Genomic DNA, 13380 nt, shown 5'->3' with positions numbered 1-13380 from the left:
ACTCCTCGTCGGCGCACGGGGCCTCGCTGGGCTCGGGCGGCGGGGGCGGCGGGGGCGGTGAGCGGCCGGGGGGTAGGCGGCCCGGCGCAGGGGGCGGCTCGGCCGCGTAGGAGCCGTCGGTGCACACGGACTGCAGCTTGCCGAGAATGCTGCGCTGGCCGTGGCGGCCCTGGCCCAGCAGGAAGTAGCCAGAGTAGAGCGGGGGCGACTCGCACTGCATGCGGTCGTAGGTCTGCGTGGCGTTGGTGAAGGCGGCCAGCCAGCGCAGGAAGCCCAGGAGCTCGCAGGAGCAGTAGAACGGGTTGCTGTAGAGCTCGCACACGGACAGCTTGGCCAGGCCCGCGAAGGTGGCGCTGTGCAGCCGCTGGATGCGGTTCATGGACAGGTCGATGTTGACGATGTTGGGGCACTCCCAGAAGGCGCTGGGCGTGACCACCTCGATGAGGTTGGCCTGCAGGTACAGGTACTCCAGCTTGCCCAGCCCGCGCAGCACGCCCTCCGTCAGGTTGCGCAGACGGTTGTAGCCCAGCTGCAGCACCTGCAGGTTGAACTGGCCCGAGAAGGCGCCGTCCTCGATGTAGGCGATCTCGTTCTTGGTGAGGTTGAGGTACGTGAGGTTGCCGAAGCGGCTCAGCGAGGCGAACTGCACGCTGCGGATTCGGTTCTCGTTGAGCCGCAGGTCCACGATGGTGTTGTTGATGTGCTGCGGGATGGCCTCGTACGGCGGCTGGTTCTGGCTGCAGATGGCCAGCCACACGAAGCCCTTGTCACCCTCGATCAGCCAGCAGTCGCCGTCGGCCAGCCCGCCCGCGTGCAGCAGGGTGGCCGCCGCCACGCATACCCACAGCGCGCCCCACCGGCACCCGGCCATGGGGACCGCCTTCACGGGAGAGCCCGCACTGCCTGCCCTGGGGGACTGGGGGATTGGGGGGCGGGGGGGGCTGGGCGGCAGCCCCTGGAGGGACAGAGGGGCGGGAGGGGAGGGGGCCGGCGCTCTCAGGGGTGTCCTGTCCCAGACCGCATGGTGGCGTCGCGCGGGTGCTGGGAGGGGGCCGCCGCCCTCACTGCCCGATGCCCCCGGTCATCCACCCGTGTCCTGCCGAGGCCGTGGCCTCCTCCCCCATCGGCCTGGGCGTCTCGACAGCTCCGCCCCGCGCCTCCAGCTCCGTGGTCCTGTGGCAAGACAGAAGAGGAGAGAGCCGTCAGGAGATGCTGGGGTTCGGGAAGGCCCCGCGGTTGACTGTGGCCCTGCGCCAGGCCCCGCCGAGCCCCCTGGTCAAACAGGGAGGCACGTTCGGGGAGCCCGTGATCCGGCAGAACAATGCCACGTGATAGGAGAGCTCAGGATAGGTTGTGTCTCGGGGCGAGGGGAGTGAAGGGAAGCCCCTGTCCCAAGCCCTCCCTGGCCCCCAGCCTTGTTTCCTCTCGGAGGGGACAAAACCCCACCCACTCGGCCGGGCTCAAAGTGATGGTGGCCCCAGAGAATTCAGAACCACGTGACCGGCGCAGGGCCACTCGCGTGACTGATGGGAGAGAGACAGGGACGTCCTCTCCTGGGGGGTCCGGCCACAGCACTCACAGCTGCCTGCAGAGGGTGCTTTGAGCACCGGCCCAAGGGTCCTCCGGGGAGGCAGCCAGCATGGAGGATGGCCAGGTTCTGGGTCCGGGCACATCACACCCCTCTGGCCCTCAGGTTCCCCAGATTAGCCAGCTGAATGGTCTTGGGGGACTGGAGGCTGTCACCCACCCCTCGTGGGGAGACCCTGGCAGAAAGGTCTGGAAGGAAGGAGTGGCTCCACCACGATTCCCCCAGGCCCCCCATGACCCCTGACCGGGCTCAGGCCAGGACCAACCCCTCCCAGCTCGGCCAGCCAGTTCCCAAGACACGATGTGAGGGGATGGTGCCCGCTGCCCCACCGGACCCTGTGCATCCCCAGGACAGGGCCGTCCCTCCTGTGTCCAGCTGGGGAGCCCCGTGGCTGGACACGGCTCCCCGAGGACGCCTGCCCCGGCTGCAGGAGGACCTCCGGTCTGCGGGGACCTGCCCTCTGCCCCCCCGTAGGTCTCCCACAGGACAGACGGACGGGCATGTGCTTCCTGTTAATATTTGGATTTACAGCTGGCCTCTGCAGCCGCTCTGTGGCCTGGCCGGCAGCCAGCTGAGCGCGCTTCACGGATATTGACGTTTGCAACTAGTCTGCACCAAGGAAGCTTCAATTAGGGAACAAAATATAATGATGTGAAATGGATTTCCTTCCTCTTTGGAAACTTCATAGAGCACCGTTTGACCTGGCTTCTGGGGAAGATGTGATCGGCAGAGAGGGGAGAGATCAGACTGGGTGGGAGCCGGGGAGCGGTCCTCCTGGGCTGGCCCCGTAGCTGTGCGACTCCTTGCAAAGCACTGGGCCTTCTGGGCCAGTGGGAAGTGGCTCCAGGGGCCAGCTGGGGCGGGGGGGGGGGGGTAGCCTGCTAGGGGAGGCTGGGGTCCCTGCATGGTCTCCCTGGGGAGCACGGAGTGCACCGCCATCACCGCCATCACCACCCTGCAACACCGCGTGGCCTGCCTCTGCCCCCTCCACAGGGGACCCTCGCCGGCCGCACCGGGAGGCAGTGGGTGGGCAGGCAGGCGGGGGCAGTGTGGGTCAGGCTGGCTCCTGCCTCCGGAAGCAGGTGTGCAGAGCAGGCCTGTCTAGGAAGTGCGGCGCCTCAGCAATGCTGATTGTAATCACCTTTAATCTCTTGCTCAAAATAACCCAAAGTCAAGTTAAGGAGGATTACAGGGCCCGAAGAAGTCTTATCACAGGCAGGCGCCTGCGGAGGAGGGACGGCCCCCCAGGCTACCAACCCCTCCCTGCCCCCGCCCCCCCCACCGGGGCCGCTCGGCGCCGTGGTGGCTCTGGGAGCTGCGTGTACACGTGGGTTCGTGTGCATGTGGGGCCCACAGGCGGGCTCCCACATGTGTGTGAGGGTGAGGATGTACTGACGTGCATGTTGGGACACAGGTTACGGCCCGTGCACGTGGACAGGTGTGCCTTCGGGAGAACACGGCTCCGTGGAACGTGTACACGTGGTGGGCCGGCACCTCCCAGCCCAGGGCGACCGTCTAGGAATGTGGCACCTTGGGACGGGCACGTGGTTCTGGGGACCCGTCTCTCCTCCCCTGTGCACCACCCCCTCCCCCCGGAGCTGCCTCCAGCAGGCTGGCCCCTGTGATGAGGGAGGCAGGGCTGGTCCCCGGCCATGATGACAGGACATGTCCCCACCCCGGGTGTTCCCTCTGGCCTGGCGGGTGTCTTGCTCTCACCTGCCCCCAGAGCCTGGGCTGCGTGGGGATGGGGGTCCCCTGTCCCCTCACCTGGCCTCAGGTGGAAGAACATGCTAGGAGTCTGGGTGTGACCCTGCTGGCCAGTCCCCTCTGCCCCTCTTATAGCCCCCAAGACCTGGCCTCCGAGGGACCCCAGATTCTCGTTCCACAACGCGCTCTATACAAAAGAAACGGAGGCCTGGGCAGGATCACGCCATGAGTGACCGCCCTCCTCCCGTCGGGGCTGGGGGCTGGGCGTCCGCACCCTCAGGAGCCTGGTCCCTCCAGGAGGCCCCTCAGCGGCAGGGACTGGCTCTGCGAGCAGAGGGGTGAACATCCCATGGGCCTCGGGAAACATGCCCAGGGGAACAAGCGAATCCACTAGAAGCGCTCGGCTCAGATCGCGCGCCACCCCCCGGACTGCCCTCTCCTCCCGGACTCACTCGTTCATCGTCAGTCGTCTGTCACTGGCCGTATCACCAGCCCCCCGCCCCCTTCACCCCTAATTACTTCACATGCACACCTGTCCTCTGCGCCCGGCCGGTCAGTCCTTAAACAAACCTACCCAGGATGCCTGCGGAGTGTTCGCCAGGCCGGTGGGGGGCACAGGCCTGTGTCACAGCCACCCCTACCCGTACCTGCCCCTCCCCCTGCCTGCATCTGCCGCCGCACCCCTGCAGGCCTGGGATCCCTCTGCCAGCGCCTCGTCCCGCAGCATTAGCGCCTCTCCCTGCCAGGTCGTGTTGCTGTCCAACCGGGCAAGCCCTGGCCCCATGCAGCCACTGGGTGCTAGATCTGTGGCTGTCATACTGGACAGCATAGTTCTAGAACCTTCCATAGACACAAATACTCTCTAGCCCCTGCCCCATCTGCTTCCCCTCAGAGCTGATTTTCTTGAAAGGACCGCCAGCGGTTTCCAGCGCCAGCCCTCCAGCATGGCGTCCACCCCGGCATCCCCCTGGCGTCACCTGTCTTGCCAGCTCCGAGGGCATACCGTGTTTAATTTCTCGGCCCCACAGCAGCACCTGGCCAGGGAACCGGCCGCCCTTTCCTGGAGCTCCTTCTGCTTCTGGTCTCTGAGCTGCCGCCTCTCCCGTCCAGTCCCCTCCGTGGTCCCTGAGGCTTGGCTCCGACCTCAGCCTGCACCGCCTCTGCTCACTTTCCTGGGGGTCTCAGCCGCCCTGGGCGCCGGCCCCCACACCTACAGACCCCCCCCAGTCTCATGCTTCACCTCCCCCACAGTCCCTCAAACCCCAAATCTAGCGCGCACTCCCCTCGCTCCCGACAGCCAGCCCAGAAGCACAAGTGCCCACCCCACCTCCCAGCGTCTCCAGGGTCGGCGGCCACGCTGGTCCAAGCCAGCACCCCCTCTCGCTGGGCCGATGCCAGCGGCTCCTGCCTCGGCTCCTGCCCACAAGGCACTCTCCCCTCCGCAGCCACAGGGACCTTGGAGTGCAGTCATGAGATCCTGCCACACCGCCGTCCCCGCCCACAGCCCCGGATGACATCCGTTCTTCCGTGAGCAAGCGGAGGAAAACCCGGGCTCCACCGGGACCTACCAGGCCTTGCTGCTGGGTCCCCATCCATCCGCCATCTCCCCCTGCACACACCACCCCCGTCCTTCTGGCTGCAGGGCCCCTGCGCCCTGGTCTCTCCCCGCAAAGCTCTTGCTTCAGGTCCCAGGGCCAACAGCTCCCCCAGTCTGAACAGCACCCCTTTTAAGCCCTGCCTGGCACCTGCTTATTCACTCCTTTATTCACTGCTGGTCCCTCCCCAGCTGGGCCGCAAGCTCCAGACAGGAGCCCCATGACCCCTCGGCTGCTGGGATGTCCCCTGCCCGGAGCGGCAGCTGACATGTGGCAGCAGTTCCACGGGGAAGGCACCGGCCTTCAGCTGTTTTCTCATCTGCGAAATGGGAGTAAACCGTGCCTCCCCCCCAAGGGGCTTGGGCCTTCCCCAGATCATGACCTTCTTGGGTTTCTTCGGGCCAGTGAGTGGGAGCGGTCCCCACGCTCTGCAGGGACACAGACCAGCCCCGCAGCCACAGCCCACGTCACTGGGGGCCACACCGGCCCAAGCCACCCGTGATCCGCGGATTCTGACGCACCCGACGGGATGGGAAACGCACGTCTGTCTGATGTCCTCACTTTGACAAACACCAACCTGCCCTCCCGGTGGTGTTTCTCCATGCACACCTCCCCCGGGCACTTGCTGCACCCAGGCTCGGTGCCGGCCCCCCTGCCCACTTCACCGACGCCTCACGTGGGCCCCGCACCTCAGAGGGAGAGATGGGCCGGGTGCGGCCTGGTGCATCACAGAGCGACGGCGCTTGGTTTCTGGCCCCTACGGGGACAGCTTCGGGGCCAGTCCCCGCTCACCTCACTTCTGCCCTTGGTCAGTGGACGTGAGTCTGGGGTCTCCTCGTGTCCCAGCTAGGAGGGGGCAGAGGGCACCCCAGCAGAGACCAGAAGCCCCCAGCCCCCGGTGGTGCCTGGCGCGGTTGGCAGTCACGCGCACACGGATGGCCAGCCTTCTGTGCGTATGCGTGCAAGCACGTATCCGCGGCCCCACACCTGTCTGCACACGTGTGTCTGCACATGCATGTTCACACACACCTGTGGGGTCTACAGCAGCCACCGAACAGGGCTGGCCTGAGCTTACCAGACACCCAGGGGGAGGGACAGGAGAGACGGGACAAGTCCCAGAGCCATCACATCATTAAGCCTCGTGGCTGTCCTCCATGGGGACGGGACAGGGGACAGCCACATGCCCTCCGTGGCCCAGGAGAGAGAACTGGCCAGGGAGCCTTGGCTAGTATGACAGGACATGCCCACCTGAGTCGCGTGGCCACTGACCCCACAGCTCCCTGTGGAGGGCCCACGTGGTACCCAGGAAAGGGGACTGACGGGAGCCCCTGGCTGCCCCGGGGACTTGTGGCCCTGCCCAGGCCTGCACGGAGAGGGAGGTACTCACGGGGCCTCCCAGGGACGGGCCTGGGGGTGGATGCAGCCGGCTGTGGTGGCCAGCATTCCCCAGTTCCTGGGCATGCAGAGCTGGGGCACCGACAAAACCCTGAAAGTAGAGAGGGGGAGGCCGGGTTCCACTGGCACTGTGCTCGGTCCCTCTGGAGAGGGGGCACCGTGGGGGACCCCGTAGTGGACATCTGGTGTGGAGCCCTGTCTGGTGAGCTGTGGGAGGTGTAAGCCCCCCAGCAGGCGTACTCACACGGGAGCTGGCAGGCTGAGGGCAGGGGGCCTGTCCTGAGGGTGACGCAGCAGCTGGCCGTTTAAAGGCACCTGGTGGGGAGGGGGAAGAGCGCGAGCATGAAGAGGGCCCTGGGAAAGAAAGCTTTCGGAAGGAAGCATCCCGCCTGGATGGGGGAGGACGAGTCTCCCAGCCACTCAGAGTGGGGCCCAGCCCCCCGGACTGCAGAAAATACTTAGATATGAGCATGGGATTGTCACACACACACACCCAGAGCCGGTCCTCCCCCTGTCAGGAGGGCCCTGGCATTCATGTCCTCGTCCACAGCAGGGACATGCCAGGCGTCGGGCATTCAGGGACAGGCCCCCAAGGCCCTCACAGCAGGAAACAAGAGGGGGAGGCCTGCGCAGGGCCAGGAAGGTGCTATGAAACGGTAGGCAATCAGGGAAGGCCTCCCCTAGATGCCGTTTGAAGGGTCCTAGCGGATGAGTAGGAGTTAGGCAAAGAAGAGGGGTTAGCGGGTGTCCCAGGCAGAGGGAGGAGGCAGAAAGCACATGCCATCAGAGAACAGTACCGGTCCGGGGAGTGCGGGCTGTCCAGGAAGGGGGCAGGCATCCCGGGACCAGTGTGGATGGGTGTGGTGGCAGGAGCGGAGCCCGGGCTCCCTGCTCCTGAGGCGCGATGGAGGCACTGGGCTGTGGGGGGACCGCTCCTCCCTCTCCATCCTGGGGTGGGGAGAATCGGTGACACCGGGGAAGGACAGGGACCTGCCCGAGCCTGGGCTGCTCCAGGCCTCGGTTTCCCCACCTGTAACACTAAAGAAAGGGTTGGGCTGGGGGCCTCCGAGGGCTCCTCAGAGCGGAGGTGCCCCGAGCCCTCGTGGTATCCCCTGATCGCACGTGCGCACGCACGGCTCGACCCTCCTGACCCCCACGCGAGCGTGCACTGCCCTCGCCCCTCTGCCGCCCTGGGGGACAGCGGCCACAGTGGTCACGCGTCTGGCACCACGTCTGTCCCACCACGTCAGCCGCTCATGAAATAAAGAACTACAGTGGTTCCAGGCTCTTAAACTTCTGACGGCAGGATCTGCACAATCACCACGGCCGTGCCGGGACGGAAAGCATCCGCCTGCAAACACCATTCCTCTGCTCTGTCTCGGCGCCCAGACAGGAGGCCTGCGCGGGCCCGGGGACTCCGCTAGAGCCTGGGCTCTCCGCGTCCAGAAGGAAACGGGCCGTGGGCCAGGAACACAGGGAGGCGGGGAGATGGGCCGAAAGTTATAGATCGATAACTTCTTACTGCTCCAATGTTTGGCCGGTAGATCATGTTTACTGCTAACGTCTGTCTGCTGCTGCAGCTTGGCTCTGTCGCAGAGCCCCCTGGGCCGCGACAGGCACAGCAGGGACGCGCCACCACGAGGCGGACCACTCGGCCCGGGCCAGCCAAGCCCGCGTGGGGCCAGGCCTGCCCGCCTGAAGGGGGCACACAGCCGGCTCGGGCCTCAGGCTCCTGGGCCAGGCCAAGAGTGTTGGCTGTGCCACGCTCTGGCTGTGTGACCTTGGGCAAGTCAGTGAGCCTCTCTGAGCCTCTCTCCCCCTCTGCCAAATGGAGATCATCGGGGTGGCTCCCTTGCAGCCTTACAGCGAGGGTAACACGACCCCATCATTCGAACCTTCCAGCATGTTGCCTGGTACAGGCGCGCCCTATAAATACTCATTTCCTCCTCTGGCAGACCCCTGACCTCAGGTGGATAGGGAGGGAATGCACGTTCAAGGCCGTGGGGGTGGACCGAACAGGCCAGCAGGATGGGCCCTGTGGGTTTCTTGACTCCAGCGAGCCACCCACTCTGCTGTCCCCAGCACCAGGGCCCCATGAACACTGTCCCCCGACTCATCACCCACCTTGAAGCTGCCCTCCCCGTTCCCACTCCGTATTTATTCACAGAAGCTGCCACGGGCTCCTGCGGTCGGTGGCCCAGCAGTGCTGACTCGGCAGGCCCAGATCCTCACGACTTGGCCACAGGGTCAGTCTGGCAAGCCCCCGACCTCAGCTGGCCCTGGCTTCGTCCTCTGGGAGGCAGGCTGGGAGGCATAAAGTAGCGAGACCGTCACCTGCCCCATGCCCTCCACCCCACAAGGATGCAGAGGGCGCTGGAGGAGGTGGACAGATGGAGCCTGGGGAGAGTGCCGAGTGCCCAGCTCACCTGCCCGGTGACCTTGGGGGGTCCACAGGAGCCCTGAGCTGCAGTCTGCCTGGCCAGAGTCTGGGATGGGCAGACAAGTGGTAGCCCCTCATTGCCTCCAGGACCCCGCATTCGGCGAGTATCTCCTGTATGTGAGTCCCTTCCCCAATGCCCGGGGAGGCAGGTACCAGCATCAGCCCCAGGAAGACGGAGAGGGAAATAGGCTGCACGAACGAGGGCAAGCCAGCAAGCCCAGGCCGGGCTTGGGCGAGGGCCGTGGAACATAGCACCAGCCTCCACCTCGCTGCTCGGTAACAATGCTGGTTATGGCCCCACCCCGGAGGTGCCGGAGGTAACCCCGCAGCTGGAACGGAGCCGCGGCCCAGGGCTGTGTGCACCAGCCCCAGCTCCCGCCTGGCCCGGGAAGGTGGGCTGGGGTTCCCGGAGCCACAGACACAGCGGGCAGGGCTGTGACAGGGCTGGGGGTGGCGTCCTGCCCCCTGCAACGACGCCGGGCTCACCCCGTCCCTCTCCTGCCAGGCCCCGCAGCTCCTGGCTGCTCCAGAGTTAATTAGGGATCCAAACATTTAATGGTCTGTTCTGCTTCCACTGGGCATCTTTTTAAATTAAAAAACATGATGTACAGCACTGTTGGAGGGAGAAATCACTTTGCGATGGTCTCTTGCTCAGGCGCTGGCAGGGACCAGGAGAGGGGTGGCTGGCCGGCCTCCAGGGGGGCCGGACGGCGACGCATGACCCTCTCCAGGAACACCACCCTCTCCCCCACCCCCCCGCCATCGGGAAGCATGTCGCGGACGCCAGGCAAGGGTCTAGGTGTCTAAGGGACACCTGGTACTCTTCCCCATCACACCCTCCTAACCCTGGCAGCCAGGAAGTTCTATCTTTAGTCTGACCTGAATTTCTCCAGTTGTTTTGAGGGATGGCCAGACTGAGTGTGAACTTGGAGATTTGCTAGTTCTGCTCTTCCCGGTCAAACCTAAACCCCCAGGAGCCCTGAACTCTGGAAGCCCTTTCTGAGCCCGGGGATTCCGTCCCTGTTCCCAGCTCCAGCGGAAGGCAGGACCTCCACGCAGAACGCCGGGAGGGCCTCAGGGGACACAGCTCCCCGTCCCGCGCTCCACCAGCCGGAGCCACGCACCCAGACGTGGTGACCACTGCCCACCCCGCTCACCCGTCAGGTCCTGCCTCGAGTCCCCATTGCTATGACAATTTTCTCGGAGCACGTTTCCTGGCCACTAAGAGTCATACTGAAGATCTGCGGCATGGTTTTCGAGCAGAAGTTATAAGTGAGCAGTTAGCCCCTCGAACATTAAACGAATGAGGGAAACGAGGTACGAAGCCAAGTCCAGTCTAAGAAGCGTCAGTGATGCCACACGGGCTGGGACGGAGCCAGGACACATCCTGCCCCCGGGCTGACCAGGCCACCGGCTGTGCCTCCGAGGTCACCACGCTGGTGGGCAGTCGGCCGCTCTGGCGAGGGTCCAAGATCAGGGGAGGTACAGCCAGCACGGTCCCTTGGCAGCCAGGGTGTCTCCTCATTGGAAATGGGGCTCTCTCCCCTATGTGACCAGATCAACACCAGGGTTTCTGACGAAACCCAGCCTGCCTGGCGCTCCCGCGGGCGTCTACACATCCCAGGGGATCTGTTACTCTCATGGCCGCGGCCAGGACCACCAGACCCCGACAGGCCCTGGCCCTCCAGAAGCCACCCCCTCCCTCACGGCACCCTCGCGAGCCCACCACGCCCCGTGGACACCTGGCAGGAGACTGGTGCCGGTGGTCCTCTGGCTAGGGCGCTCTGAGAACAAGATCCCCTTCCCTGCAGCCCCGGTGCCCCCTGGGGCCTCAGGCTCACGTCCCAGGAAAGAGGCTTCTGGAGGGGCAGGCCTGGGCCTACACACTCTCGTTTTTAATTTGTCACGGAATACACACACACACACACACACACACACACACACACGGCGTCGCTGCTTGGCAGCCTGGGGAACTCCGAGCCGTCCTAAGAGCAGACATCACCTCCGTCTGCTCACATCTTTATGGTCTGAATTCTTAACATTTAACTTTTGACCCGCCTGGAAGGTATTTCACTGGTGTAAAGGAGGAGTAAAATCGACCCCTCCCGCAACAGGGTCATCTGTTCCCTCGGTCGATTTGCGATGTGCCATCGCCCACCCCGACTGGAGCGTGCTTCCCATGGCACGTCTGGTCAAGCCTGTCCTCCCCCTGCAACCCCGCATGGCTCCCCAGTGCCCTCAAGAGAGCCCGTGTCCCTGCCGGCCTGCCTCGCCCTGTAGGGCAGAGGTCAACCTGCTTCTCTTCCATTTTCTCTAAGCTGCTGTTTCCCCGCCTGGGACATAACCTCTCCCACCACAGTGCTCTCTGTTTGGACTCCTGAGAGGGGCTGGGGTCTCCCCTTGTGAGCCCAAGGCAGCCCGGCTGTGCCCCCGTGCATCCCGCCCCGTCCGTCAGACCGTGGGCGGAAGGAGCCTAGCACAGAGGGCTGGATCTTCTGCGTCCTTCCCAGGCACGGAGTACGGAGTGCACGGGGACCGAGCCCGTGGAGATCACCCGTAAAGGAGGGCAGCCACGTGTCATGACTTCCCTGGGAGGGTCTCCATGTGCACCTGCTGTCCTGCTGCCATTACTCGTGGACCCCCTCTCCGTCGCACACCTCGCTGGGTGGCACGCGGTTGCGCGTGTACGGACGCCTCTGTCTGGGGACCGTGCTGTTGCATCGATGGCCTCTTGCCCTCTCGTGACACCTAAACAGCGCCACTTATATCCCTGGAACCCTGCAACGAGCTTCCGTATGGAGGACAGAAGACACCCTTTCTCACTGTTCCTTTTCCAGAACCTTTGCTCGGCGTGCGTCTTCCAAGCGACTTGATACAGCTCTTCAAAACATGCCGCCAAGGTACGGATGGGACCACACGGAGCCTACAAATTAATTTTGGAAGAACCTTCGGGATTGAGATATTCCAGCACGGCCTGTCCCACTACGCCCGCTTTCTTTCTGGTCTCCCAGGAAACTCCCGCAGAGTTCTTCCATAATGATCTCAAATTTTTCTTGTAAATGTATTCCCGGGAATCCCATGGGGTTTTTCTGTTGCCACTGTGAGCGGGGACCATTTATCTCATTATGTTTTCCGACTGGCTGTTGCTGGTACAGATGAGAATTATTGATTTGTGTACGTTTATTTTATATCCAGCCCGGTCCCTTCGCTGAGTTCTCAAATTATCACTTCACTGGTTCTCTTGGTTTCCTGAGGCTTCCAATCAGGTTGCCGGCAAATAATTATGATTCTTTGCTAGAGCCATCCCATTAAATTCTGTTTCATGTCTTATTGCTATGTCCGGAATTTCCGGACAATGATAAAGGGCACTGTTGGGTTTTTTTTAATAGAAGTTTTTGAACGGGAATCATGAAATATCTCATCCTTGAGCACAATCCTGGTTGTGGAGTTGAGACACTATTTCTTTCCATTTTTAGCCGTTCCTTTCAGATCAGAAACTAGCACTAGATTTTGTCAGATGCTTCTCGTCATTTACCAACACGGCCCCGCGGCCAACCTGTTGATGCCATATATTAAATTAATGGATTTCCCCACTATTAAGCCATCTCTGAATTCTTCTGATAAACCCCACATACTCACGGCAGGTGATCTAACATTCTGTGGAATTGGATAGGTTTGTGTCTCCCAGAGGATTTCTCATCCAGTCCTCAGGGGTGAGATCCGTGTGAGGTCTCACTTCTGTACGGTGTTTGCAATCTGGGGTTTGGGGCCATTCTCACCCCCCTCCCCGGAGTGGTTTTCTGCAGACGGCAGCTGCCAGCTCGGGCGAGACTCCCGGGTCTGTGAGCTCGGGGCCCCTCCACGGCGGACGTGCTCCCGGAAGCCGTGTGGGCAAGTGCCATGAACCACTTTGTCAAGGGAGTGTCTCCTGTGCGTTCCAGAGTTCCACGATTCAGGGCTGGCTCAAGGTGGGGTGAACGGCAGAGAAATCTGCTGGGAAAGCATACGCCAGCCTGGAGGCATCTTGTTTCGTGGATTCCACACCGGCCTCCAGGTTAGGATTCTGAGACCACCCTGCCCCTGAGACCGCCCCCGCGGAGCCTCCTGGTCTACATTCCTCGCACCCGTGCGTGGACGAATGGACACCACGTCGGGCAGCAGGGGCACAGGGAATACAAAAGGGGCGAAGGCTTGGACCCTCTCAGAACGACCACTCTGAGGAGAACAGAATTCCCACAGAAGCGAGGGGCTTGAGGCAGCAGCCGTGGCAGGAAGGACGCCCCCGAAAGATGGCACCGTCTCACTGTCCACTCTCCGTGCCGGGACCCTGACCTCCCCAGACATGTGTCTGTCTCTGCACCCCTCGAATCCAGGTGATCCAGACACCACGCTGGCCGCCAGTGCTGGCAGAAGTGAAGCCTGTGTGTCCTGGGCACGGCCCTCGGCCACCAACTCGCAGACGCAGCCACCACGGATGAAAGCCACATCCCGGACACCACCTGCCGGAGAAGCTGGAGGCGCGTGGGTGGCTGTGGGGGGCCTGTAGGGAGAGCGCCTGGCTGGGCGTGAAGGTGAGCTGCACGGCTGAGCCCTCCTTGGCTGCCTGCTCCGCAAAGACATGTGGCTCGGGATGGTCTGTTACGTGAGCGGGAGGT

General features: G+C 63.4%; 1 protein-coding gene and 1 long non-coding RNA gene across 2 annotated transcripts in view; both read right to left on the bottom strand.

The window, feature by feature from the left end:
* Window positions 1–4: 4 nt before the first annotated feature.
* On the bottom strand, window positions 5–871 carry LOC113247714 (protein ELFN1; the record flags this gene model as incomplete). The annotated part of the gene is made up of 1 exon (XM_026488999.4): window positions 5–871. A coding segment is annotated over exon 1 (867 nt), but the record flags the coding sequence as incomplete, so codon positions are not given.
* A 139-nt stretch (window positions 872–1010) lies between these two features.
* LOC130543376 (uncharacterized) overlaps window positions 1011–13380 on the bottom strand; it is a 63518-nt gene continuing 51148 nt past the window's right edge. Inside the window, exon 3 of the long non-coding RNA XR_008958695.1 lies at window positions 1011–1173. This is a non-coding gene — a long non-coding RNA (uncharacterized LOC130543376). The remainder of the gene's footprint in view (window positions 1174–13380) is intronic.

This window comes from Ursus arctos, unplaced genomic scaffold, assembly GCF_023065955.2.
Source record: "Ursus arctos isolate Adak ecotype North America unplaced genomic scaffold, UrsArc2.0 scaffold_111, whole genome shotgun sequence".
In the NCBI taxonomy this organism is placed as follows: domain Eukaryota; kingdom Metazoa; phylum Chordata; class Mammalia; order Carnivora; family Ursidae; genus Ursus; species Ursus arctos.
This window is presented reverse-complemented; position numbering and strand designations above follow the sequence as displayed.